This window comes from Drosophila santomea, chromosome 3L (genome assembly GCF_016746245.2).
Source record: "Drosophila santomea strain STO CAGO 1482 chromosome 3L, Prin_Dsan_1.1, whole genome shotgun sequence".
In the NCBI taxonomy this organism is placed as follows: domain Eukaryota; kingdom Metazoa; phylum Arthropoda; class Insecta; order Diptera; family Drosophilidae; genus Drosophila; species Drosophila santomea.
In genome coordinates this window covers 2,792,665-2,819,770 of record NC_053018.2, presented here as the reverse complement: position 1 = coordinate 2,819,770, position 27,106 = coordinate 2,792,665, and the positions used below count along the sequence as shown (strand labels likewise).

At 39.7% G+C, this 27,106-nt stretch overlaps 1 protein-coding gene across 16 annotated transcripts in view; it reads right to left on the bottom strand.

Moving 5' to 3' along the window:
* The window catches only part of LOC120450464 (gamma-aminobutyric acid receptor subunit beta), a 33,850-nt gene extending 7,184 nt beyond the window's left edge, over positions 1-26,666 (bottom strand). For 5 of the 16 annotated variants that reach the window (XM_039633486.2, XM_039633491.2, XM_044006228.1 and 2 more), the window contains exons 1-8: positions 26,554-26,665; positions 21,500-23,252; positions 15,016-15,113; positions 14,634-14,701; positions 7,918-8,144; positions 6,443-6,525; positions 2,966-3,103; positions 70-354 (exon numbers count right to left, since the gene is read on the bottom strand). In XM_039633486.2, the coding sequence (XP_039489420.1) occupies positions 70-354; positions 2,966-3,103; positions 6,443-6,525; positions 7,918-8,144; positions 14,634-14,701; positions 15,016-15,113; positions 21,500-21,639 (1,039 nt within the window). In that variant the 5' untranslated portion in view covers positions 21,640-23,252; positions 26,554-26,665. Of the gene's footprint in view, positions 1-69; positions 355-2,965; positions 3,104-4,713; positions 4,852-6,442; positions 6,526-7,917; positions 8,145-12,763; positions 12,832-14,633; positions 14,702-15,015; positions 15,114-21,499; positions 23,253-23,783; positions 23,840-26,553 lie in introns of those variants that run through there. The other 11 variants (XM_039633489.2, XM_039633497.2, XM_039633501.1 and 8 more) reach the window with 6 other exon arrangements.
* Positions 26,667-27,106: the final 440 nt, after the last annotated feature.

Here is a 27,106-nt window from a genome sequence, read left to right as displayed (position 1 = left end):
TACGGGTATACGGTTGTTTGGAATCGGTTGGTTTTTTTTTTTGGGGGGAATCGGTAGTTGTTTGTTTACCCAGTAGACTGGCAAAGACCATAACGAAGCATGTTCCCAGATAGACGTCAATCGACTTGACGTACGAAATCTTTGGCAGCGCTGCATTTGTTGACGACATCAAAGTGGTCATTGTCAACACGGTTGTCACACCGAGCGCCACACGCGCCGGCGTTGCATTGCGATTGAGCCAAAATGATACCCATGATATAATAACGATCAGTCCAGAGGGTATGTAGATTTGTATAAGGTAGTAGCCCATCGAACGCACGAACTGTATTTCGCAGGCTAAACGCGAATAGTTGCCTGCCCGCGCCAATTGCGTTTATTTTCGATTTATTTTGTTAATTTCAATTTGGATTTTTAATTCGTTGCATCAGCATCAGTTTTATATTTTTGGAAAGAGAGAGAGAGAGAGAGTAGAGATGTATACAAATTTATTAGTAATTAGTTCGCTGAAATTGATTTTATTTGCAAATATTTACAAACAATATTGGCAATAGAGCTGGCAAGTAATCAGCGGCATTCTAAGCTCTGATATAGTTTTTAGTTTTTTTTAGCTTGCAGTTTAAGTTAAAGCCTCTGATTTCTTGTCGGCCCTATTAAATCGGTATTCATCACCAAAGAAAATACACACAAATTAACTTGAAACTCAACCAGAAAAAGGTAACGTAATCTTTGAAAATATAATATATAATAATTAAAATATGAGCGCTTTTTATATGAAATCATGATTGGCTGGCACCTTCCTGGAAACATTGTTAGTTTCGATCTATGCGACGCTTCGTTATCAGGCAGGCAATACTTTATAAACAAATATATTTAATTACTTAAATATGGGCTATAAACGAAATGGCAAATTGTCAAGTCAAAGCTAAGGTCAAGAACTAAACTTGAAGTATCATTCTATGCATTCCACATATATCCTTGCAGAAGGTCCACATTTAAAAGGATTTAATTGCATTTCAAATTGAGTTGCTTAAATATATAGTTTACTTTAAGTTTTGTATAGGATTATTCTGCAAGGATGTCCTCGCTTCGACTTAACCGAAGCAATAATCGTTGTTATTAGGAAATTAGTTCAGGTTTTATTAGGTAGATGGTTAGTCACAAATACTTTAGGAATAGAAGTGGCTTGCATTAAAATAACTAAAACTGACCGCAAATCTCAGAAAATAGATAAATAAAGGTATACAAAATGGAGGCAGCTAGTCTAAGACCTAATTAGGAGCATTTGAATGGCCTGCAATTTGTGGCTATTTGTCTATAGTTATATTTATTTGGTAAAAGAAACTTTGTAAGATGAGAGCATGCTTGGGAGGGCGTTTTGTATTTTCGAGATATATATTTTAATATATATATATATTTGTTGGATATTTTAAACTGGTCATATGTAAATATATATATATTTAATATGTATAAATGGATTTGAACTTATCATTGTCGCTTTTTCGTTAATTTTGCAAACGTTTGAATGCTTTTTGCGTATGGGAGTTGATTGAAATTTTAATTTATGTTGCATTACTTTCTCGATTTTGGATTTAAATATAAATGCTTTTGTTGTAGTTGTTGTTGATTTACAATACAGAATGTTTGGTGTCGATTGTTGTTAGTTTTTGTTTGATTATGCTAATGAGTTTCGATAGCGTTTTAAATTACTGGTAAATACGTTTGTAGATAGCTGTTGTTGTAGTTGGTAGTAAAAACTAATTTCAGTGACTAGTTAATAAAATTATGTGTACCATGTGTGGGTGTGAGTGTGTGTGTGAGTATGAGTTTGGGTGTTTGGCAGCTTAAAAAATTGGTTGATTATGTTGTAATAATGTCAGGCATAAATCAAAAACATGATTTACTAGGGAAAAGCCATATCCAGTTAAGCTTTGCTATATCGATTACTTTATGTTGTCGGTTTTTGCATATGATTTTCACTTTGCTTGTTTGGTTTTATAATACAAAGGTCGCTAGGTGAATTGGTTTTTCAATCTCATATTGATTTCTCTTTAATTTGGTTCGATTTTGGTTGTATTTATATATTTTTTTTGGCATTGCCAATGATTAAAATTGGGTTTGTTTGCTTCGTTTATATTTTTGGTTTCTTGTTTTTGGTTCTTGTCATGGTTCGCTGTAAAGTATGAACTTATGAGCGTTGAAATCAAGGCACAATCAACTGAGATTTTGAAAACAAAGAGAAAGCACAAAGGAAACTCATATGATGAACGAAATAAATCGGAAAATTGTTGCTAGCTTGTAACATGCGTTGAATTTGCGTTAAAAGATATATGAACAGTATCCGGTAGGTTCGAGTACGAGTAAAAGTGGGAAACGACTGAGACGTGGTCTCAATCCATATCAGGCTGTCTGAACTCTAGACTATGAAGTGGGCTAATGTTGAATGCACTTGTTGATATAATTCATAATATTTTAAACTTTATTGCTTGGTATTTGGTATGCTATGGATTAGATTAGTTGATGAAACAAACGCTAGCTAAAATGGAAAATAAATGACGTAAAAAATCTTAAGATGCTTAACATGCATTTTCCTTATCGCAGAGCAACCCTGCTTGAAGCACAATCAGTATGATTGATTCAATCATTGGGTGCTTGAAGCTGGGTTCAATTCCACCGATAGTTAGCCCGAGATCTTTGGCAAGCCTGTTTTTGTTTTTATCTAGTTTTTGAATTTGGAGAACTTTGTACAAAATGCTGCTTCAAAATCAATTCGAATTGAGAAACGAAAGGAGTAAAAGAAATTATTGAAACGAAAAGCCTAAAGATTAGAATTGAATCGAAAACGCAAAATCAAAACGATATATTTATATATAGTAGTTATATATAGATAAGTCATCATCGGTATTATCGTAAATATATATAGGTAAAAGTAAAGTTTGAAAGAAAATCGGTAACCGTCTACAGGTACCTGTGGTAAGACTGATTTCCATAGCTCTTTGCCGATGACCCAAGACCTTAAATTGGGGCAGCGAAACCTCACTCGAGACACCGACCGAGTTGGGGCCTTCGTTCCATTTATAGCGGATGTCACGCATCGTGTAGCCGACTATATATGGTGTATATAGTTGGTTGTTGTAGTTGGTTGTTGTTGTAGGTGGTTGTTGTAGTTGGTTGTTGTAGTTGGTTGTTGTAGTTGGTGGTTGTAGTTGGTTGTTGTAGTTGTATTCGTTGTAGGTTGTAGTTATGTTTGCAAGTTGCATTTTGTACAGTTTGGTGTTTGGTTTTTGGATTTTGTATTTGTTTAGGCGAGTTTATATTACAGTTGTTGTTGTTGTTGTTGTTGGCACAGTTCGGTGGTGAGGTTGTCGTTGTTGTAGACGAAAAATATGCATAAAACAAAAAATACATTTCGTGAGACTATTAATAAGTTCTATTCTATCATAGAAAATTTCATAAACAATTCAATACAATTCATTCGCAGTGTGTTTTCATTTATTTTTTCATTTTTCTTTTGTTTTTCTCATTATTTGATTTGTCTTCCTTTTTTTTTTGGGTGGAACATTTTCGATTTGGTTCGGTTGCATTAATAGTCTCATTCAGAACTTGTCGCTTTAAGTGTTGTTCAAAAATATATTTTTTGATTTATTCCATCGAGAAGAAACTCTAAGATCATTTAAAGATTGTTCGTATATTACAATTGCGCTAAAAATGCATTATAATTGTTAGATTTTCATTGGCAAAGCGTAACTATGATATAAAGATTGATGAGCTTTCAGTAGGCACGCTCTGTTATTACGACTTACAGCTACTGTTTGTTCTTATTGGCAGTAGTAGGGTTGCTTAGTTGCTTAAGACTAGAAAACTTATGGCTTAGCATATCTAATTGTTTCGGTGTCAGAAATGGGTGCTCTTGTGTCTTCTGTTATTTATTTTTTTTTTAAGTCTAAGGCTTTTACATTGCTTTCAGGCCTTTACTTAAGTAGTTTCTTAGCTTTTATTAGCGTTTTAGTTGCTTTTGCCTACCCAAGCAAACGAAACTGGACTCTCTTGCGACTCGAAACGAACTGAAATCGAAACGGAAACGGAAATGGGGAACCAGAAATCATAACTGCTGGGCCTAGCTAACGCTCACTACGTCACTAACTGCTGCTTTACTGATCGATCGGTTAATCAAACGAAAGGAACGTATAAGCCAAATAATAGATGAATAGAGGATAAACAACAAATCAACGAGTAGTCACAACAGAGGTTAGTAGAGGACACTTCAAACAAAATATACATATATATTTATGTTTATTTGTGGTTAAGATGGGAGGTTGGTTGGTTCGATTGTTTCTGGTTAGTAGTAGCACAAGTTACAGTTAGCACTCGATAAATAGAGATACGAGTATAGGTAAATATATTTATTGGTGAAAGGAGCAGTAGAAGTAGACGGAAATGAACAAAAAACTTGAATTGGTTAGAGGTGCGTGTTTCGGTACTTGGATATGCGCTAACCCGTTTATCGGAAACACAAAATTAAAATACGATTACGAAAATCCATTACGACAAACGCAAAACGGATAAAAGTTCATTGAAAAATGCTTGTCAAAAACAAAGGAAATGGTAATGTGATTATATTCATGTTTTTTTTTTTTTTTTTGCATATATATATTTATATATGTATATAGATTTTTTTTTTTTGATTTGGTATGATTTTTTAATGTATGGGGGTACCTGTGGTTAGGTTTATTTCGGTCGCCCTCTGCCTGTGTCCCAAAACTCGGAACTGCGGTAGTTCGACCTCACTGCTCATGCCAACACTACTCAGTCCATCTCTCCAGAAATATCGGATATCTCGCATCGTGTAACCGACTGCATGTTGTTGGCGAACATTGTTGTTGGGTTGTTGTAGTTGTTGAGTTGTTGAGTTGTAGTAGTAGTAGTAGTAGTAGTTGTTGTTGTTGTTGCAAAAAGGGGGTTCAGTAGTTAATTAATTGATGTTATTGTTTGTTTGTTCTGTTTTGGGTTTTTGGTGTTGGTTGGATGGTTTCTGGGTTTCTGGGACTTATACACAGAATACTTATGTAACTCACACACTCGATGTTGGTTCGGAATAAAGAGAGTCTTATAAATAGGGTGAGTGTGGATGTGCCATATCTCGAAACCGATTTCTGTGGCGACTTTTTTGACAACGAAATTCATATCGAACGTATATACAATGGATAGATCTTAAGCAAAAGCGTGCTGTGTATGGGTTTTGACTTACAGTATATGTAGTATAATTATAAACTTAGGTTTACAGGGGCTTGAGGGGCATAATTCGATTTAAAGACAAAGGCAAAAAATATGTATTATGTATTATTTTCGGTTTGACAGAATCATCGGATATTATTCATGGGCTGGAGAACCTTCTGCGGTTGCTGAAATTGAGAAGGCGACCGAAAACCAACCAATCTTCTGCATGATTTTAGCGCCATGATATTGTGAACTGTGGATAGTGATATTTTATATTTTATATTTTATAGTTACTGTTACTGGTTGATAGTTGTTGGGTAGAACATTCGGGTAGATGCTAGATGCAGATTATAATGCACATGAACTGGGTTTGCATGTGACACTTGAACTTTTATTCTTCGGTGGTTTCAAAAAACAAACATAAATGACCAAAAAGTATCTGAGGGTGGAAGGGGAGCTTGAACTATTTGAGTAATTGCATGAGTTGGTTCGTTGGTGGGGCGTGGGGACAATTTCGATTGAACAAAATATGCACAATGAACTGAAAATAGATATTCGAAATCAAAATCAAATCTATGGAGAGCTAGGATTGAAAGTAATCTCCTTGGCGCCTAACCTCTGTCTAAAGACAATTAAAATGACTTTAATTCAATTCGATTTCCTGCTATTTGTGGCAACATAATTGCTCTGTTCACAATTGTTCATACGAGTATCAAAAGGCGACTTAATTGCTTTTTCCTCCTCAATCGACTTTGTTTCGGTCGTGTAAGTGTGTGTGTGTGTTTTGTATGTGTGGCACTTAAAATTTACTTGCTTGCATTTTAATTGTTTCGGTTTGGTTTCTTTCACATAAGCTTGTTTTCGATTTTCTGCCCACACCGAACAAACAGCGCACGGCCTTTGCTTGAGAGTTGAGCTCGGCATTTTCTGGAGTGGCCAAAACTGAGTGCAGATGGTGGCTAAAAGGTGCAGGCTACTGGCTAAAATAACAGGTAATTGCAAAGCTCTCGACAACACTGAATAATTGCGCAATTTTCTGGGCCAAAAATCACTTCATTTTGGCCACTCCCCAGCCGACATTCTGAATGAGTTGGTTTCTTGTTCACATTTTGGTTATTTCTGTTTCATATGGTATATTGACAATTTTCACAGCTTAATCATCATCATTTTCGTTTACGTTTAATACTTGGCTTTAAATTCATCAGTAAAATCAGATCAATGTACTTACAGCTTTCGATTTCAATGTGGCACAGCTGGCGATCCATGGGGAAATATTGTAGATTCATCGGACACGATGCGGTAATAGTCAATCTAAGTGGATTATTTCAAATTTTTTGTTGGGGTTTTTTGGGGAAAGAGAGATTATACGATTAGTAGCGAATTCATGGGTGACCAGGTGTACATCAACAAACAAACGAGCAGAGGGTTTCATAAAAAATTACATACTATTTTATATACACACAACATTTACGAGGTTCTGGGGACTGAGGGTTTTCAAGTCATTACATACAGAGCGAGTTCAATTGGATATGAGCTATTTGTTATATATATTTTTGCTGTTGTTTTTTTTTTTTCTTGGTAAGTGAGAGATACTTTGAGTGGCAGTTTGGTTGTAGATAGTGAGGCGATTGGCTCTTACGCAGGGTTTAACATTAATTGGCTTACTTAGTTGTCGTTGGTTTAGTTGCTTAGAGTTGCTTAGAGCTACGAAAACTAAACGCTACTCATACTTATTTTGTGGCTGTTGCTTGGTTTTTTTTTGTTTGGTTGGCTTCTGGGGTTTTGTGGCGATTTTGGACAGATTCTTGTTTAAAGGTAGTAGAAAAAAGAGAGCCCAGTAGCCGAGCTACTGCGGCCAGTCAAACCTTTTTGCGGTGTCAAAAACACGTGAGACAGAAGAAGGTACCGTCGATAGTCATGCAATAATCCCTGGATTTCGATGGTTGTCGTCTAACGATTCTTGAACTTGACTCTTGTGATTGTTATGGGGGAAATGCGTTTGTATCTTTCATGAGCCACACAATTGGGGATGTCGAAGTGATGGATAGTATAGTTCCATTCTATCGATGTTATGAAGTGATTTATGTTTTCATCAGCCAATCGAGTACAAGTATGGACAGATGCAGTTTTGGAACCATCACATAAAATAAAAATTAAAATAGAATTTCAAAACGATTTGCAGACGAAAAATCGATAAAATCGATAGCATCGAGAGTACAATCGCACAGTTTGCACCTCTAACCGATGACTTTCATGAAATGTACAAATCATTCAGAGCTGCTTCGCTCGAAATGTGCCAACTTTCTTTCACTTTCACTTGCCAATTGAACTCACTTGATTAGTCTTAATCGCTTGGAAGAAAACTGTTTTTCGTTCTGTAGAAATTTTCCATTTTCAATTAGATTTAGTAAATTACAACATCGATTTATACACACACAGAAAAAAAAGAGTTAGTTGCAAAAAGGGCCAAAAACGATAATTTTAACGATAGAGTAGAATGTTTGAAGTATTTTTTTTTTTGTTTTGGTTGTAGGTTTGAGGTTAGTTTTCGGTTTTGGTTTTTGTTTTGGTTTTGTTTTGGATGTAGGGTTAGTTGTAAAATAGTTAAATACACATACACATATACAGACAATTAAAAATGTTAATGTTCGCTTTCATTGAGAAAGTAGAGTTTGAAGTTGCAGTAGTTGAGGTGGTTTTTACCTAATACTTCTTGTTATCGATCCAGAATGATGCACACGTATGAATTCATTACTGGTTGTTGCAATGTGAAAATATGATTGTTTTTCATTTACAAAAAAGGTGTCAGGTACCCAAATATTCTTAATGAACTCTGATCCAACCGATAGTGTTTCTACACCAGGTCGTTTTCTATACGCTAAACGAGGATCGGTCCAAAATTGACGAAAGTAAAAATCCAATGTGAAGTCCTATTCAATTCACAATTTGATTCAATTCGATTCGATTCGATTCGATACGATACGATACGGTTTTCGTTAATTGGGGGAAAGGTAGCAAAAAGAGATTGAGAGGTAATTTATATTAGTAAACATTGGCAGTGAGAACTTACGTAACTAGTCAACTAAACGACTACTAACTAAATATCTTGTGTGTTTAAAAATATATTCCAATCAACTAAAGAAAAAATTCATAGAGAAATCGATAGATAGAATTTGTGAAAACTTGGCAGAAAGTTTTATTCATTTTGGGCACAACAGATACACTTAACAAACACGCGAGGATAGAACTTGCGTCAAATCGAAAACGAGGAGAATTCATAACGTGCAACAATTTTAATTTATCAATTAATCAATTATGCAGGAAGATGGGACATAAGGACGCGGGACTTCAGACAACATGCAATAACATCGAATTGAATCTTTATACAGCGTTTTGTTTTCTTTTTTTTTGGGAGATCGGCTCTGAGATCTTTAATAAAACTAAAGAGAAACGGAATTAAATGAAATTACTAAGCTTATGTACATTAGAAATAGAAAGGGGTCTTGGGATCGGATAAAGCATATAAGTAGTACAGAAACCTCTCACAAATATTCGTATGGATTCGTTGCTGTGATTGTGAAGTAGCTTGGCTTGTTTCTGGCTACTAAAACTGGGGTTGTTGGGTTATTATTACTAGACTACTACGGCATCTATGGCAACAGGCTGGCAGATTGTTATTTGTACGCTTTATACAGTTTACTGTAGTTGTAAATCGTTGGCTTTTTGGCTTGGCTCTTTTGTTTCAGCTGTTCTTGTTCTGCTTTTTGTGCCTGGAAGCTAAGCGTTTTTGGCTACGATTGGATTGTTTAGAATCGGAGTCGATAGGGGGTTCGGATTGGATTGGATTGGATTGTAAAACGACAAACAATTTGGCTGTGTTTGCTCTGTTTGTATGTGTGTGCTTTTGTATCTGTGGATGGGCGGCTGTATGTTTGTGTGTGTGTGTGTGTGTGTATGGATAGTGTTTTTTGGGGTTTTGGGGTGGATAAGGACAACTACTCGAGTTGTTTCTCTCAGTCTTGCATATCATTATCTTCAAGCGTGTCACGTGGCCGACAAGGAACCAAAAATTAAACAGAAAAGCATGTAAATGTATATGTAAATGTTAAAGGTAAATGCAAATGCAAATGTAATAATAATAGTTGTTGCTGTTGTAGTAGTAGTAGTAGCAGGTAATAACATTTGTAAGTAGTTATAAATATTTATAGGGCGCGCACACTGCTTGCTTTTTGGGTACTTTGCCAGTACTTTAACGCACGCTAAGTGGTGCTAGCTGATATGAGTCTACATGGCGTATACGTATTTTCTACATGGCTTTGTGTTTTATTTATGCTGTGAAAATTGCACACGGTTCTCGTGGGTTGCCTGCAATCTTCTCCCGGCTTTATTCTAGCAGATTTGGTTTCCACTCGGCTTCTGGCGCGCCCAGAACAAAAACTCAAACACAATTTCAACTTAAAAACGAATCAAAAACTCAAGCGTAATCGAAAAGGGAAATAAAATTTCGTGTGGTTTAAGCAATTTCCATAACTCTGTTTTTGGGTTGCTGGGGTTTTTGCATTGCAAAAAGGGTTCTAAAACGGGTCAACCTGTATTCTTGAACTTTTATATTCTGGGCACACATAAAATCAACTCTAAATACGAATACTTATGTGCATGACGGTATTTATAGATGGTTCACAATTAACCCAGAACGTAAGGGGGTCTATCGAGTTGTTTGTATTCTTTTTATATATCTCTTTATAGTATACCATTTACAATTTACATATGTATAGACGTGTATGTGCTGTATGTATTTTCCCGTTTTTTCGCTGGCTTTTGTTGGTTGTAACCTCATGTCATGTTGATTTTAACTGGCTCGCTGCTCGCCTGAGTTTGGAGTGAATTGGACGCGTTGTCTTATGTAAATTTCACAGTTTTTACAGATGGAAAATTGTACGTGATACTCTGGATCTAAATATATTTGTTGCCTTTAATGATAAATTAATCATTTTATTCATTTCATTTTAAAAATTAATATACTTGTACTATTTTTATGTAGCTATCTAGCTTGTATTTCTGTCTGTCCGTCCGTATGACTTTTATGGCGGTCCCGTTTTTTCATTGCTACAAATTTATTGAACTAATATATTTCTCAAGCGAATTTTAAATATTTTTAGCTATAATAAAACCGAAAATCCCTTTTTCGACAGTAAGGATATTCTCAGTGTATTTGCATGGGAATCTGTTACTGTGTCTATGTGTGTGTACGCGTGTTGTTGTTCTTGTTTCGGTTTGGCATTGGCTCAGTTTATTTTTGAATTATTTTCATTAGCAGCGTAGCGATTCTGTTTTGTTACCGGCTCGCAAAATGTGGAAATGAAAAATTGTCATGTAAGAAATGATCCGGCTGGAAATTAACATATTGTTGTTGCATTCTTGTTGTTGCTGTTATCCTTGTAAACGTGTTTTCTGTGCTAGATTGTTTTCGGCAGTATGTTCGTGTTTACGTTCCTGTTGGGCATGTTATTTTCGCATAAATTGATTGCCAAAGCCAAACTGTGCAATTGTCTTTGTTGTATTGTGTCATACGAACATTTCCTTAAGGTAAAACAGTGAGAGTGTGTTTTATTTATAAGTGTATGCAGCAAAAGTGCAGCAAAAACTCTGTGTTCGTGTGAGTTACTCCCTATTAAGTGCAGTTGTTGCACCTTGGTTTTTTGTATCTTTGGCAACGAAAGTATTTCAGTATCTGCGAATTTTCTTGTGTGCCAATTGAAGTGATTATTTTCCATCTGTCAGATGCTCTCTATTTGTCACACTTAATGATATATGTAAATGTATTGAGAAAGTCAGACGATAAAAACATACAATACTAGAAATAATGACAAGGATTAAACCAAACAAATGAGTCTCCTGAGGCCTACGATTTGGTAATTAATGTGAACCTATCCCAGAGGCTTGTATTTTGTTAAATGATTTCGAAAAGTTTCTTGGAAAGAAATTACTCAACCAATAAAAACGTGCGACTTAGAAGAAACGTATAATATTATTGTAATATTTTAGAAAATAATTGAGTATCCAATAATATTTAATAGAAGAAGTTTTAGATTTCGATTATAAATTGATTGATATGGAGTTAGAGCTTTTTCCTTCGCGTATAGAGAGAGAAAAATTAAGGAAAACGAAAACACAGAAACAGGCATAAATACGTAAGTACGTAGTCCCTTGTACGAGAATGGCTAAGTCCATATATTTTGTTTGACGAACACATCGACACCGAGCTTGAGTATATGCTATGGATTATATGCTGTGTGGATTATGATATTCATTCATATTCATCTTGTTAACAAATACGCATGCGCGCAGCCCTTGTCAATGCGGCCGCTGTGATTAATTTTATTTAATTAATTTTTGTTTTCTTTTTTTTTTTTTTTGCATTTGACCAGATCACAACAAAGATAATTAAGGTTATATGAGAGTATAGGTATGGTGGATTCATGTATGAATATGGCATAAATATCTCTCGTTCGTTTCTCTGTGGTGGAGGGAGGGGGGAGGAGACCCATCATAGTGTCGCTGTGTATGTGGGTTGGGGGAATGGATGAACTTTGGCCGTAATGTACTCGATGGGGCGATAAATAAAGATTTATACAGCAATTAGATTGATTGACTTTATCGCAGTTATCCATGTTATCCATGAAATTCCGAAGTAGGCAATGGATGGATGCGATGTAGACAAAGGAACGCAAAAGGCAACAAACTGAGGATGAACAAATGGAAATGGCATTTCAAAGCGTTATACTCGTAGTTGAATAGTAGATAGAGATAGCGCGAGTGTGGGTGAAAGAGAGAGCAGCACTTGGTCTGGGCTCAAAAATTAGCTCAAAATGTGTATAATTTGGGGTACAATTTCAATGTAAGTACGTTTGTATATATTTCGGTTTGCATTGTTCTGGCCGAGAAGCTTTTTGAAACGGAACAACAAACAATTTGCGAACATCATGGCCTATTGGCTAACATTGAAACAATAAACACAAAACGATTATGCAACATTGGAATTTCATAGTTGGCAATTGCATTGCAATAACGATTCGTTTCACACAACATTTAATTGGCAGAACTTTGTATATATATATATATTGGAATATGTATATAGATATTGGTTTGCAGTTGGCTTTGAATGGTCGAAAACAAAGACAATCTTAAGTGAATCAAAGTAATTGTAATAAATTTGTATGTCTGTTGCCAATTAGCGAAATTAAAAGGAGAACAAATGCTAAGACACAAAATGAGCTTTAAGCAACAGAGACAGACATAGAGAAAGAGATAGAAACACATAGTAAAGGAGGCAGAGATATTTATAGAGAGAGAGAGAGACAGAGAGAGCGAGAGATAGTTACAGGTTAGAGGTAGAGACTGAGAGAAATTAAGAAGTATACGAGTAGATTTATGAATTTTGTTGTTTGCTTTTACCAAAAAAAAAGAAATGAACATTTGTTTTGTATCTGTGGTTAATTGTAGTTTGGTTTTTTATTTGTATTTTTGGCATATATTTTTACGTATGTACCATTAGAACTTCCGAAACCGAACTGATACTGAGGACATACATTGTGACGCCAACCTCCACAGGGGGACCTGCAACATATACACACACACGGATTGATGGAATTTTCATTTTGCGTTTGGTATGGTTATACTGTAGTTGTTGTTGTAGTTGTAGTTGTAGTTGTTATTGTTATTGTTATTATTATTGTAGTTGTTCATGTTAGATGTGGCTAAAACCCAAAATATGAGAACTGAAACACACACACAGCGGTACGAGTAGTAGTAGTAACAATGGACGCAGTACGTTGACACAATTTATTTTCGCTGCCTACTTTCGGGCGCCTTTCCTTGGGCTCGTCGGTGCTGTTTAATTTCCATTAGCAAAATTAAATATACAAGGTACGGTTAACACTTAAATTGGCAAGCGATGTGCATTGCTTTGCTGTTGTACTGTCTATTTGTTTTTTTTTTTAAGGTGTCTAACTAAATTTGTGTTTGTTGCTTTTGCTTCTGTTTGTTGCACGCGCCGAATGAAAACCAAATCAGTTGACTACTCGAGGTTCACATTAATGTTGTATATTTTTTGTATGTATTTTCAGCTATACGAATAGGAATTGCAGTAGCTCAATCAAAAGAAAGTATTGAAAGAAACAAAGGAGCCTAGTAAATAAACATTTATTCGAACTAGTGGATTATTTGGTTTTGAATAGCGGATTCACACACCATTTTCGTTTGCATTGCATATTTGGAAAGAGATTTTTATTTTTTGGATTGTGGGTATTGCGATTTTTGGCAGCAGTTGGGTAATGAAATTTTGCTTTTATCTTGAAGCTTGTTATGAGTTATGTGGGCCTACAAAAAAGAAGAAGACGAAACAATACGCATGAAGTGAGAGGCAAGAGTTTTGCTTGGAATGTGAGGGGTTTTTTGAGATCCGGAAGGTTTACAATGTTGATGGATTGTTTGTTACTGTGGCTGTTGTTTGTATGTGTGAGGTTTTTCATTTTCATTTTCATTTTAATTTTTTTTTTGTTTTTTTTTATTGTGGGGTAATTTCGATGTGCTTGGCCAATTAGACATACACAAACACACACAGAGTTAAAAGTAACGGTGAGCACAGGAGGAAGTCATTTTGTAGAGCTTAAGGAACATAAAAAGCTTTTTGCCAATCGTTGGTTTTGATGGATTTGAGAGTTGACATTTAGTTTACAATGTGTTGACGATGTGAGAAAAATATCGTGGAAAGTACTATAACATTTGGCCCTATTACTCTGGCTTATGGGTTCGTATGGCTCGTCAGCTCCTAAACAAAGACCTTGGCTAAAGTATTCATTTGAGGCAATGAATGCGAAATTGTTGGGAAAAACACTAAAACACAGCGGCTATAAAACGAACTAAACATTTCGAAAGAGTTAGAGTTTTTGAGAGATTTAGTACCAAAAGGGTAACTGATTAGGAAATCAAACCATATAAATAGAAGGAAACACAATAGGTACGGGTGTGGATAAAACTCGCAAATAACGCTTTCAACTGGTGTACTTTGGTCAACGGTTAGAAATAATAGATCGTTCTATCTATATATATATATAATTGTAAATATAAAAGAGTGTTCGGAGAGAGAGTTCATACAAAGCAAAACAGTTGAAACATTTGGTAGTTGGTAGTACCACGGAAATCAGGAAATCAAGACTTTGTGTGTGTGTGTGAGAGTGTGAGAGAGCAACAAACTAATGCGTTTAGTGGTACGAAAGAAAATAAAGATTCGAAAGAAAACTCCAACAACAAAGACCAAAGACAGAGAGATAGATTTAGGAGTAGATAGATAGATAGAGATAGAATGCGAGAGAGCGCTTAACGATAATAGAAAGGTACAAAGTTCAATTAGTTTGTACCATTTTCACTTCTGAGAGCGAGCTGATCGATAGCACATACATGGTGACTCCGACTTCGACAGGAGGTCCTGCAAACACGTATGTTATAGTAGGTGTTATATAGCTAGTTACGGTTAAGTTTAAAGGGTTAGTCTAGTGTTACAGTTCTCAGATCCCGGATCTTAGATCCCAGATCCCAGATCTCAGATCCCACTGCGCCTCAACCTCCCTATATATATATAGTATGTATATACTGGATACATTTTGGATACCGGGCTGTGCCCCCATTTGCGTTTCGTTCAAGTCGCGTTGCGTTTTGGGTTTGCTCTTTAGCTTTAGCTTTTGCTTTTGGCTGGGTAAGTGTAACTATTAAGATGGGGTGTCCGGAGATTGGTCTACTTACCACCGTAATTGGGTCTTACTCTTTTGTCGTAACTAACACTAAAGGAGTCGAGTATAGCGGATATGTTTACGTCACCCAGCATGCTGCCACCGCCAGTCCTGAAAAGGGAACGGGGGTATCATTTAGTTGGAAGTAGTTATACGTTAATTAAGTCCACCAACAAGGGGAATATTAATTGGGTACAGCAATTTGTGTTAAGTATATGTAAATATAAAGTTTATATTTATTGTTTTTCCATACTACTTTTTTACTATTACTTTAATAGTACGTCATTTTAGTAAGACATTTTGGAGCTTAACCTATTTTTATAAAGTAAAGCAAAGTAAGAAACGAATTTCTACACAAGACAGAAATCGTTCATTTCAATAAGATTCTATTTTCTGCATCTATATTTAACCAAATTATAGATATTCGGCGTTCATTTGTATTGGGGTCGATTGCCCATTTGTTCGTGGCATTTGTTGCTGTGCATCATTTCCATATGGAACGTCAGTGTTTCCTGGAAAAGCGACTGACAGTCGACACAGACATTGCGTTCCGCGTTCGGCGGTCGTTGCAGGTTAAGTGTTCATGTGGCACTCTGTGTGGGTGTGCCACTTTCGCTTTATGCGGCATCAATTGCGCCCCCATACAACACGAGCGCTTGTATGTATGTATTATTTATTGCATGTGCCTGGCAATGAAGGCACACACATACGCCAGTTTCCAGTTGCCAGTTGGCAGTCGCCAGGCACTTCAATGCCTGTTTATTTGCGACTATTCTACGCTAAACTGTGCTATTAAAGCGCGTTTGTTGTTATTCCAGCTCTGCGAAAGCCATTGGATACACAGCGCTCTGGGTCTCTGGTTTCAGGTCTCAGGACTCACAACCCAGTGCCCAGGACTCAGGACTCAGGACTCAGAACACAGAGCTCAGCACACGGGGTGAGCAAAATCACAATTTAATAAAAGTTGCGCCTGCAAATAAACAGAAAAGCGACTTTGTCTCTCGGTGTGCGCCTGCGCGTTTCCGCAGCTCAGTGTCTCTTTTGGCTTTCGTATATCCTGTTTGCCTTTCATTTGTATCGGGAATATATATATTTATATATATATATATATCTATATATGAACATCTATTTATGTGGGAGAATTTTGCCCAATTTGCACATTCGCATGTCAATTGTTGTGGCTGATTTGCTGATTTGATGTGATTTTAATTTTGCAGCTCACAAAAGTTGGGCATAATTTTTTGTAATCAAGCCTGGGCGTGCCGTGGCCCACACTCTCTCACCGCTCTCCCCCTCCCCCCCTCACCAAAATTTCTCTCGTCCTTTTACCCGTTTTCCTCTCTGGCCACGTTTGAGCTTAAAGCCATGTCGATGGCGGACCCATTGTGTATACGCAGCGTGGGCATCAAAGCGAAAGCCGACGGCAAAAATGGCAGCCTATTTATAAGTGTGTATGAAAATACCCGTACGTAGCCATTCTATGCGGTTTTATATTTCGGGCCTCTTGTCTGATGTTGATAATGAAAAAGTTTTGATTGCTATTTGATTTGAGTTTTTGATTGGGCTTGTGTGTTGGTGTAGGTGTGTGTGTGTGTGTGTGAGTGCGAGTGGGCTGCTTACGAGTACAATGCTGCGTATGCGCAATATTCATTGTTACGGGTTACGGGTTACGGTTACTGGCAACTTCCAACACTTTCCGCCTCTCGCCTCGCTAGCCATTAAAGTTTAATTTATGCACTGCTGCTACTTTTGCTGGCAGGTGCTGTCAATAAGTTTTTGACAGCCTGCAATAAAAATTACTTGAAGGACGCGCCAAAAACTTTCCGATTGCTCCGCTTATGCCGCTCCCAAAGCGGAACGTGGCGTATACGTAATATGCAAATGTGCTCCTGCCACGGCTAAGTGAAACTAATATTATGCCCGACGTATTGTCAAATAATTTATGCAGCCCTAGTTGGTGTGTGTGTGTGTGTGGCATGCTTGTCGTTAAGTGCACTAGAAAATGTCAATAGGTCGTACTTGAAGCGTCAAATATTTGCCTATTGATCGAGGGCAACTAAAGAGCACAAAAATACGAGAAGAACCTCGTGTCGACTTGGCGGTTGCCACATGTGCCGCCGCTCATGTGATTACACAGAAAGTTAAGCAAGCTAGCATTTTCGGTAGTTATTTACCAAAGATTGTTTAAAATTATTTTTTTATTCATTATAATATTAAGCCAGGCTAATACATTATGCTCAAAATCATTATATTTATTGCAGAATATAATAGGCCACCTTCAAAGCAATTAATATTTGATTAAGTTCATTTTCTTTTTCAATTTTCTTAAAACTCTCAAAGGCAAGCAAAGTCAATAGCAGTCTTTAAATATTCATGTTAGGAAAATTACCCAATTGTCGTTGCATTTTCACTGTGTAAGTGCACATTTGTGTAGCTTGCAATTAGCCGCTTGCACGTAAGTGGCTAACAATTTGAGTTTTTCCAGCCAGTTCTCAGCTCTCAGGACGGCAGAGTGACTTGGCCAACGAAAACAGCAATAAAGGAGCAACAACTGGGGAAAGCGGCTGGGCCAGGAGCTAAGGGAGCCGAAGGAGCTGAAGTGGCAGGACCGCAAGCAGGACCAGAAACAGGACCAAAACTCAAAACTAGAGCCCCAACTGTAACAACAGCAAAATGCAAAGTCATGCGCACGACAGCCGAGCCCAAAACGTGTCGCCTCAAGTGCCACGCCATCTTATCGCTGGCCACAGTTTGTTGCCTTATCTTGAGGCACTGCACGTTTGCCACACACACATATATAGAGGTGTGTATGTGTATATATGTGGGTGGGTGTGGCTGGTCAGTGTGCCAGTGTGTGTGTGTGGGCCCGTGCAAGAGGAAAGCTGTGTGAAATATTGTCGTTATTGTTTGTTGTCGTTCTCGCTGTCGCTGTCGTTTTTAGTGGCACTTTGAGTGCCAGCCATTACGTATACGCTGCGTTGGACACGCGCCATTGCATAAATTCAAGTGAAACGTTAAAACAAAGCGGAAATGCGAAAACTACTAGCAAATATTATCTTTCTCTTAGCGTTTTCGCTGTCTTTGTCTTCATCTCCGCTGTCTCCGTTCTCCCCATTTCCACATTTCCTTGTTTTCCCCCCGACTGTTTTCCCATCCAGCATTTCGTCCTGACAGCTGCAGGGACTGAGGCAAACGACTACGTTGAGATAAGCAAAAGTTGGTTTAGGCCTTTCTGCTGCGCAGTAAAGAACTCGAGCAAATGTCTATGGGTCGCCCATACTTTAGCCTTCAGACTTCAGCCTGCAGCCTCCAGCCTACAGATTTCAGTTTCCAGATTTCAGCCTCCTTCTGGTTTCTCCGGGGCAAAGTGTGAGTAAGCGTTTTTTAATAAAGTGATAACTTGATGCCTGACAGCCGCCTGACAGTCGCTAAAAATAAACACATCCGCTTAATAAGCCAGCAGCCAGTGAGCAGCCAGCTCCCGGGACACACAGGAAAGCCGCTCGGACATGGAAACATTAACTATTATGAGCTAGCCCAGCCCAGCAGTGGGCCAGTTTGGGCCACGCCCCGCTTTATGGACTTGTTAAAGCCAATTTCAGACACACTGGGAATTGCTAAAGTATCCCCACAATGGCTTACAGCCGTGGCCCATTGGCCCATATATTTTATGTGCTATGATCAGAGGTATTTCTCTAGTCACTTAGCTCGCATTTAGTTGGTTTTATCTGTTTAAATTCTGTTTGAAAAAAATATCTAACTTATTGAATGATTCCTATTAAAAGCACTTGTTTCTGTGACACACCCAAATTAACATATTTCAATAGTAGCAGAATGTGGTTTCGATTTATTTTTTAACCTTCGAGATCAATAGCTGTTTATTCCGTTCGGCTGCAAATATATTTTTCTATTCTTTCTTAGAACTTGCACTCGTTCGGCCTTTTGATTAAATTAAACCCAATCCTTATACCAAATTCGAGCTTATGCGCCAGCTGAGCGGACGAGGCGAGGTAAATGCATAAAAAATTGAATTGCATTGGCGAGTCCTTGACATTTTGCAAAATAAACAGCAGGCTGGCAGGCGATGGCGATGGAGATGGAGATGGCTAAGGCGCGGATATCGCTCGCCTCCAGGCCTGCCAATAAAAATAGTTGCCCGCTCGAGTTGTATTTGTTGCCGGGGCGAATGTGAAAAAAATTAGAGCTGCCTTGTGTCGGGGCTTTATTAAATATTTGAAAAGCAGATGGAAGCACAAGTGGAATGGCGATTGGCAAAACACAGACTCGCATACGTACATAACACAGACTGGAGGGGAAAGAAAAAGGAGGCTGGCCTGCTTGTCTGCCTGCCTGCCGTTTGTAGATATTTTCAATCATACTCAAAATGTGAAGGAACAACAATTTACGCTCAATGACACTCGACGGCGAGCTGTTGACGCTGCTGCCTGCCCCCGAGTGATGCAGCTGGCAAACTCAAATAGTGGGGCAGGCATTCAAGCAACGAGGCAGCCAGGCAGTCAGGCAGTCTCCTTGTTGGACGCGAACCCGGGTGGTCTTTGCTTTTGTCGCTGCCACTTTAGCATTATCTGCTATCAATAAATTCCCAGTGAAGTGGGCACTTGTGTGGCAAGTGGAGCACAACGGGACGCCCAACGGGGGGCGGTCTCAGCAGCCCCAAAGCCCAGCAGCCCAACAGCCCAGCAGTTCATGCCGCACAGGAAGTGGCAGCGTGTAAAGTGAGCAAACTGTGTCGCTCTGGCCTTTAACCTTTTGCTGGGCCAGGGACTGACTGGGATTGCGACTAGAAATGGGATTGGAATTGGGATTGGGGGCAAGGAAGGAGGCTTAGAGGCTTGGAGGCTTGAACGCCCTGGAACTTTGACTCGGCAAGGCTGTCATTTTGTGTTGCACACTTTGTGGCGGCGCCTGTGCAATGTTGCATGAAAAAGTAGCGTAAACTTTGCTCCGCTGAATGTGCCTTTGCCATTGCTTGTGCCTTTGCCTTTGCCTTTTCCATTTTGGCCCAAATAAACGAACAACTCAGCTGTGTGCCGCCTTGGAGTCGCTTGACTTTTGCCGTCTCTCTTAACGCCACGACATTTTCGATTTTGGACTTCTTGTTACGCTATACTATGCCATACTACGCTATATAAGCCACATCATGCCACGTCGCGTGTATCTCCGTGTCCTCGTCTACGTTCCCAGCACGCGATCTTGTAATCCTGTAAACGTGCATTTGTACTCGACTCTCGGTAGCCTCTGTCGTTGTCGCATTTGGACTCGTATTCGGATTGGGATCCGGATTTGGGAGTCTCGTAGACCCCATTTGATTTGCCTAATTTGCCAGGTTGCCATGTTATGCAAATGTTTGTGGCTCTGTATAGCCGCCTAAATATTTACTAATGAGCGCTAACCCAAAAGGGAACGAAAAAGCTGAAAAAATGATGGCAGTAGGGAGGGAGGGCAGGCAGTGGCAACCAGAGCTGTGCTCTGCATAATTTGTGTGATTAAGTTGACAGAACGCCACAGTAGCTGACAACTAATGCCACAATTGTGGCAATTTCTTTGCGTTGTCCGAGTGAGTGTTGTATGCGGTTGCGGTGGGCTTTTTGCCCCCACTGTACTATGGGTACTGTCCCCAGGGTAACGGCGGGTGTATTGGTTCAGCGGCTGCCACACTGCCACACTGCCGCGCTGACAGCTGTCAGTTGGGTTGTGGGTGTATATGAGGGCCCAATGGTCAAATCCTTGCACAAGGGTTTCCAAAAACAAACATAAACATCGCAACGCGAACGTTGACGGGTGAGTAATTACAGGACCATCGAGTGGCAGTTGTCATTTTTCAGTCGCTACCCGCCATTTTGCTGACTGCCACATGCAAATGTGACAATGACGATGTAGACCATGTAGATACGGAGTGGGAGTCGGAGTGCCCTAATAAATTGCCTGCACTTAGTCAAAATGTCTAGTAGCTCAACATTTATACACTGCCAGGTCAAGCTGGCTGTCATTCGGCCTAATTAGCGCTGGGGCTTAGAACAAAAAAAAAAAAAAAAGAAATTTGAACGCATTTTGCAGCAAAATGATTTGAATAATCATAAATTACCATGAATTATGGGCCCCACGTTGGGCGCCACAAAACAAAAAACACTCGCATAGCACGCACCTGTCGCACCTATGGGGGCTGGTCACTGCAGCAAAGTGTCAGGCCCGAAAGCGAAAGCAAATTTATTGTTATTATAACTACCGCCCCAAAACTGTAGTTGTTCTTTGTTTCGAGTTCCGAGTTCCGAAAATGGGGAGGTGCCATGCGGCCGTGCTAACCATTATTTGGCCATAATTTAATGCGAATTAGAGGCGAGCACGGCCCTCTATGATGTTATTAGCCTAATTGATAGTTGTAAATGTCACTAATTGAGTAAATGCCATTGAATGCGGCACCCACTATACTCCCAATGATTTCGCATAATTACAGACTGAATAATACTGATACTTACGCCGCTTGCACTGTGTGGATCCGTTTGTGGCCCGTTTCCTGTGCGATCAGGGCCATGTTGATGGCCAGCCAGATGGTCAGCAGCGGTGTTCGGGGCAGGGGCGCCATCCGGGCCAGCTTGTCCATTTTTGAATCACTCATGGTGGTGCTGTGTGTTTTTTTTTTGGTGTTTTGTGTGTTGATTGGTTTCTGGTTTCTGGTTTCAGGTGTTGGAAGTTGAAATTTCGGGAGGGTGCGAAAGTTGCTTATTTAAAACGGCTGTCGTGGCTTTTCGTAGTCTTGCATTAAAAATCGAAGTTTGTTTGGTTTTTGGTTATTCTTTTTTGTTTGTTTTCCTTTTGTTTTTTTTTTTTGTTTAGTTGCGTATAAAGTAAGTTGTAGTTGTTTTGTTGCTGTTCTTGTGGTTGCAGTTATTAGTCAAGGTTGCTCCTTTAGTTTAGTTGCTAGCTGGTTTCCCCTTTCTTTCTTGTTTTTTCTTATCCGCTCGTCTACTTGGGCTTCTAGTCAGGGCTTTCTCCGTACTTCTCCGCTTGTTGAAGTCTCTCAGTCAGTGAGTTAGTTGGTTGTTTAGGCAGCGAGGCATTCAGTCAGTACTTCAGTGCATGTGTATGGTTGGTTGAGTGGGGGTGTTTAGAGCTTAGAGAGTGGTTCCTTTCTTCTCCTCTGTTCCTTTCTCCAATTCTCGGTCCGCGTCCGCGTGATGGGAGATCGAGTCGAGCTCAGTCCAGTGGCAGCAGATCCTGATGCGCTTCCTCTGCTTCTGCTTCTGCTTCTGGTTCTGGTTCTGAATCGGATTCCTTCCTCCAGCGGCATTAATTGCTGCTGCTGCTGCTTGTGCTGCTTCTCTGCCCGTAATCAGGTTACTTCCTGCCTTTCCAGCGCTTCACGCTTTAGGGACTTTTTTCTTTTTTTTTTTTGGTCTTCACTTGCCTCCTTTATTTACTTTTAATTACTTCTATCCTGACGAGAGAGATGCCCGCTCATGTGTGTGTGTGTGTCTGTTAGTGTGTGTGTGTGTGTGGGTGAGCTGGTCTGCGAGCGCTTTGCAAATTCCTTGAAATTGAGCCTTTCGTTGCCTTTCCTGCCTGCCGTCGTCCTTACGTCCTGTGGGGAATCTGTCGGGACTGAGGGTCCTGGGCCGGGGTGGGTGGTGTGTGTCAGTGTGTTAGTCGAGCTCCAGCAGAGTGTACATCGTGATATCCCGCTACGTATCGCTCTGTTCGTCGCTGCTGCTGCCGCTCACTCTGCCCGCTCTATGCGCTCATTAATAATTACAATATATCCGCACTGTTCATGGCTGCCTCTGCCGTTTATTTTGGGTTGAATTTCACAGATTTTCTATTTTCGTCGCCACTAAATTCCGAGTGCCGCTGTGGTTTCTCTTTCTGTTTCTGTTTCAGTTTCAGTATCAGTTGCAGCTCCCTTACTGAGTTTCTGAGTTCGTCATCCCAACGGACGCTCCATCTCATCGCTGGTTCAATATCGTTGTGATTGTGGTTGTTCCGATTCGGATTGATCCTATCCCAGCTAGTTTTGTCCTTTGAGTGCCTGCAACCTGCTCGATGTGACCGATGTTAGTGTTGGTGTTGCAGGCAACTGGGCTCATTTTATTGGTTTCGATTGTTAGAGTTTCCTTGCGCCTTAACTTTGGGCATTGTTTGTTAAGTGGTTAGAGCAGTGGATACGCTTCTCGGGGAACTATGGGACATATTTGCTAGATCTGAAAGTCTTATCTTAGTACTTTGACTCTAACACTGGAAGAATTGGAAGTAATGAAAAAAATTATAATAACTTTTTAGATTTATTTCACAAATATGGTCTATATATGGAATATGAGATCGTATTATTTTTTCAGTTGAATTGGGTTTGTTTTATCCGTCTGTTCTTTAATAAGATAATTATTTATGTAGTTTTTCTCAATTATTATTCTGATTTAATATTTTAAGAACATCAGTTCTTTGCTTTTTCACTTATTAGTTTAGCATTGCTGCTTTTAAATTTATTAGACATTTTTCGCATTTTTTTTTGTAATTTATATTTTCCCTTTTGTCAATTGCAAAAAACAGGAATCAGGGCGCGTCGCGTTTTACTTGAAAATTTCACGCTATTGCTAAAGAACATCCTCGCACTCACACAACCAAACTAATTTAAACACGCATACACAAGCATTCACTCAGAAGCGCACACACACACATGCACGTACACACAGACGAGGCAGACACTTTTGTATAGATTTTGTCGAGTTGCCGTTTCTTGTGGAGTCCTTTTTTCTGGTTCTCCTGTACCGTCTGTGAGTTTTGCCAGCCGCGTTCGTCCGTTACATTTTCTCAGCTGAGCGTTTGAAAACCGTTTGGCAGGACAGCCAGTTGGCTAGCAGTCAGTTGGCCAGCTAGGAGCCGAGCAGGCCTTGCAGGACGAGAGAGAGAGAGCGAGAGAGAAAGAGTTTCGAAGAGAGAGCGAGGGATTCGGCCAAAAATAGCCCGAGCCAGAGCCCGAGAAAGTGTGCTACATTTTCTGCAAAGAGCCAAGGAGCTCTCTCGCTCTCCGAGCACCTCGAGTGCAAGTGTGCGTAAGTGTGTGTGTGTGTGTGTGTTACGGCTGGCACCTTTTGTGTTCTCTGGTGTTGCCTTGTTGTTATCCTTTCGGGCTTTTTGCAGAAATGTCACCGTGCACTCTCAGCTTTGGCAACCCCGGCAGTTACACTCTGTTTAGCATAAACGCTTGCTACTTGGCTCCAAAGTCGTCCTCTTTCCTTCTCCTTCTCCTTCTCTTTCTTCTCCTTTTCCATATTTGTCCCCAACCTAGTCTATCAGCTAGCTGTGTGTGTGTGTCGGCATGCCTTTGTATTGGGTTTTTGTTTTTATAAACTTTTTCGCATGCGTTTTTCCCTAAGCACATTTGATTTGTATGCCACTTTTTGTGGGCTCTCTTTCTTCGGGGTTTTTGTCCTCTTGCTAAATTTCTCGCGCTTTCTTGCACATTCGCACATATCTCGTTAATTGGTAAGCATGCGTTTTCCTGGGAATTTTCTTGTGCCTTCGCTGTGATTGCTTTTTGCGGCAAGCCAAGGAAACATAAAAAAGAAAGGATTTGTCATGGCGACGGAGGGAAGGGGTAAAACGAGCATTGTTTCCTTCAGCCTGTTCAACTTGACAAAGAAAAGCGGGCTGGTATGTAAATTCCATATGCATATATGAACGAACCGCTTTCGCGTCTTCTTTCCCCAACCCTGTGTGTGTGCATATTTTATATTCAATGATAAGAGTTTGACATTAATTAAAATGGCAAGAGTTGCGTGTGTGCGGTGCTCACATTCGACATTTTACATTTCACTTGCAGCTTGGGAAATTTATGCCGTGCCCCTCGATGTTTTTAAAACGGCTTTTGTTTGGCGTGCATAAATGCTTTCATATTGTATACGAAACGACGACAGTTATTAATGAGTTTTGGCCCCAGTTACATTCCACTCTTTTTCGCTACTACATATTTGATGGCCCACAACAGGGCTTTTAAATATGCAGTCCCTAACTTGAACTTGCATATTAAATGCTTTCGCAACTTTCTAATTACTTAATCCGATTTTATGGGCCACGTTTTCATGGCCGATTCGTTCCTTGCATTTTGAAAATACTTTTCTAAAAAGTGATTAAGTATCAGCCAATAAAACTAGAGGACTTTACTTCGTTAGCCCAAACTGCTCAATAAATGTAAAATTTCGACGTTCATAAGGAATGAAAATTTGGGATCCTTTAGAAAGCTGAACCAAATTGAGCAGAATGTGCACAGTGCAAAAAAAGCAATGATTTATATCATTATCCTAAAAAGTATGAAACCATTTTCCGATAAATATATTACTATAATACAGGATAACTTTAAATAATTATAAATATTATTAAAAACATGTTTTAAAAATAATTGAAGTGGAAAAAATAGAGTTTCAAAACCTAACCAAATTCTTTCTGTGTTTTTAACGGAGACGAGTGGCAGATTTCATAGTCAACTGCCATTGAAATATTCATGTTCAGGACTGGAATCGTCTAAGACTTTAAGCCATTAACCTCGTGGCCGCTGTCATCATCAGTGGCGGCGAAGGAGCAGCAGGAGCAGCGGCAGCAGCCTGTGCCCCCAGTGCTCCCTCTCTCTCTCTCTCTCACTCCCGCTCATCTGGCACTGTCTCACTCTGACGCCCAGTTGATGTGTGGCTGGGCACGTTTTTGGCAATTAAAAGCATATGCGGGCTAGGCCGCCTCCTCCTCGGGGCTAATCAACGAGGCCGCCCCAACAATTTGCTTGAAAATTAAACAAAGCATAGGGAGGAGCAAGACGTGAGTGGGGGGGGAAAGGGGGAAGGCGGCGGGGCGGCGGGGGAGTGGCAGCTGCCAAGACGATGGAGCTCACGAAGACGAAGCACAGTGCCTACCACAAGCAAACAAGCGAATACACGCACACACACAAAGACGGCAGCGAAATTCGCTCACCCTCACATGCTTACACCCACCAACACACACACACACCCACACACACATATATATAGCACACGTTGCAGCAGCAGAAGGAACAGACTCCTTTTTGCCGTTGCCTTTTGTATTTATTTACTGCTTTTTTCTTTGACTTTGCTTGTGTGCCTGTATGTGCCTGTATGTGTGAGCCAAACTCGGCCAAATTGTGTGTGCCTGTGTGTGCGTACGTGCGTGTTGGTGGTTCAAGTTCTTAGCCTTTATTTCACAGCAGACGAACTTAATTCCTGAGTTTGCCTTTGCACGACTTTACTTAGTTATAATTTTCATAAATTATCTGCATTTGTCGCAAAACGAATTTGTTGTATTTTAGAAACATATCCATTAGTTTTCTCTCGCTTTTCCGTGCTTTGATTTTTCAAGCACACACACACGAACACACTCGCGCTCTCTCCCTACACAAATACTGCCGCAGTTACGCCTTTTTTCGCGATATTGGCCAAAAACGCGATTGACTTTGGTGTATTTGGTTATCGAGGTCACTGGATGGTTGAATATTTAGGAGATTTAATGTGGCTTTGATTGCTTTAACGGTTACCAAAAAAGATGTGGAAAATGTATCTATGTATCTGGGCTCTTTTAACAAAATTTTATCCGCTCGGCGTTAACGACTCGACTCGACTCAACTCGCTCACGGACTCAGCTCGGGCGTGTTTGATTTTTTTGCGGAGACCGAGACCGACTGGCACAGTGGCACTTACATCACGAAGCCGCGAAAATTCAGGGTGCGACCGGTCGGCCGAGCGGAGCCGACAGGATACGACAGGATCTCTCGGCTGGGGAGCGTTGAGCTCGGCTTTGGGATTTCGCATTTCGCCTTTCGCGTTTCGAGTGGAGAGCTTTTCGGCATCGCACTGCTGGCACAGTTGTTGTAGGTCTCAGTTGGTTGCCCTGCTCCTGTAGATATAGCCTATATTTATATGTATATACGTATACACATACATACATATATACGTACGAGTGTTGTTGGTGCAGGCCTTAAGCACACGCAACTGTTTCGCTGTATATGTGCGCTTTGTGTACAACCGGGAATCGTTTTGCCTCCCACTGCCAACTTTCTCGCACACAAATCAACATAAATCAGCTAAATC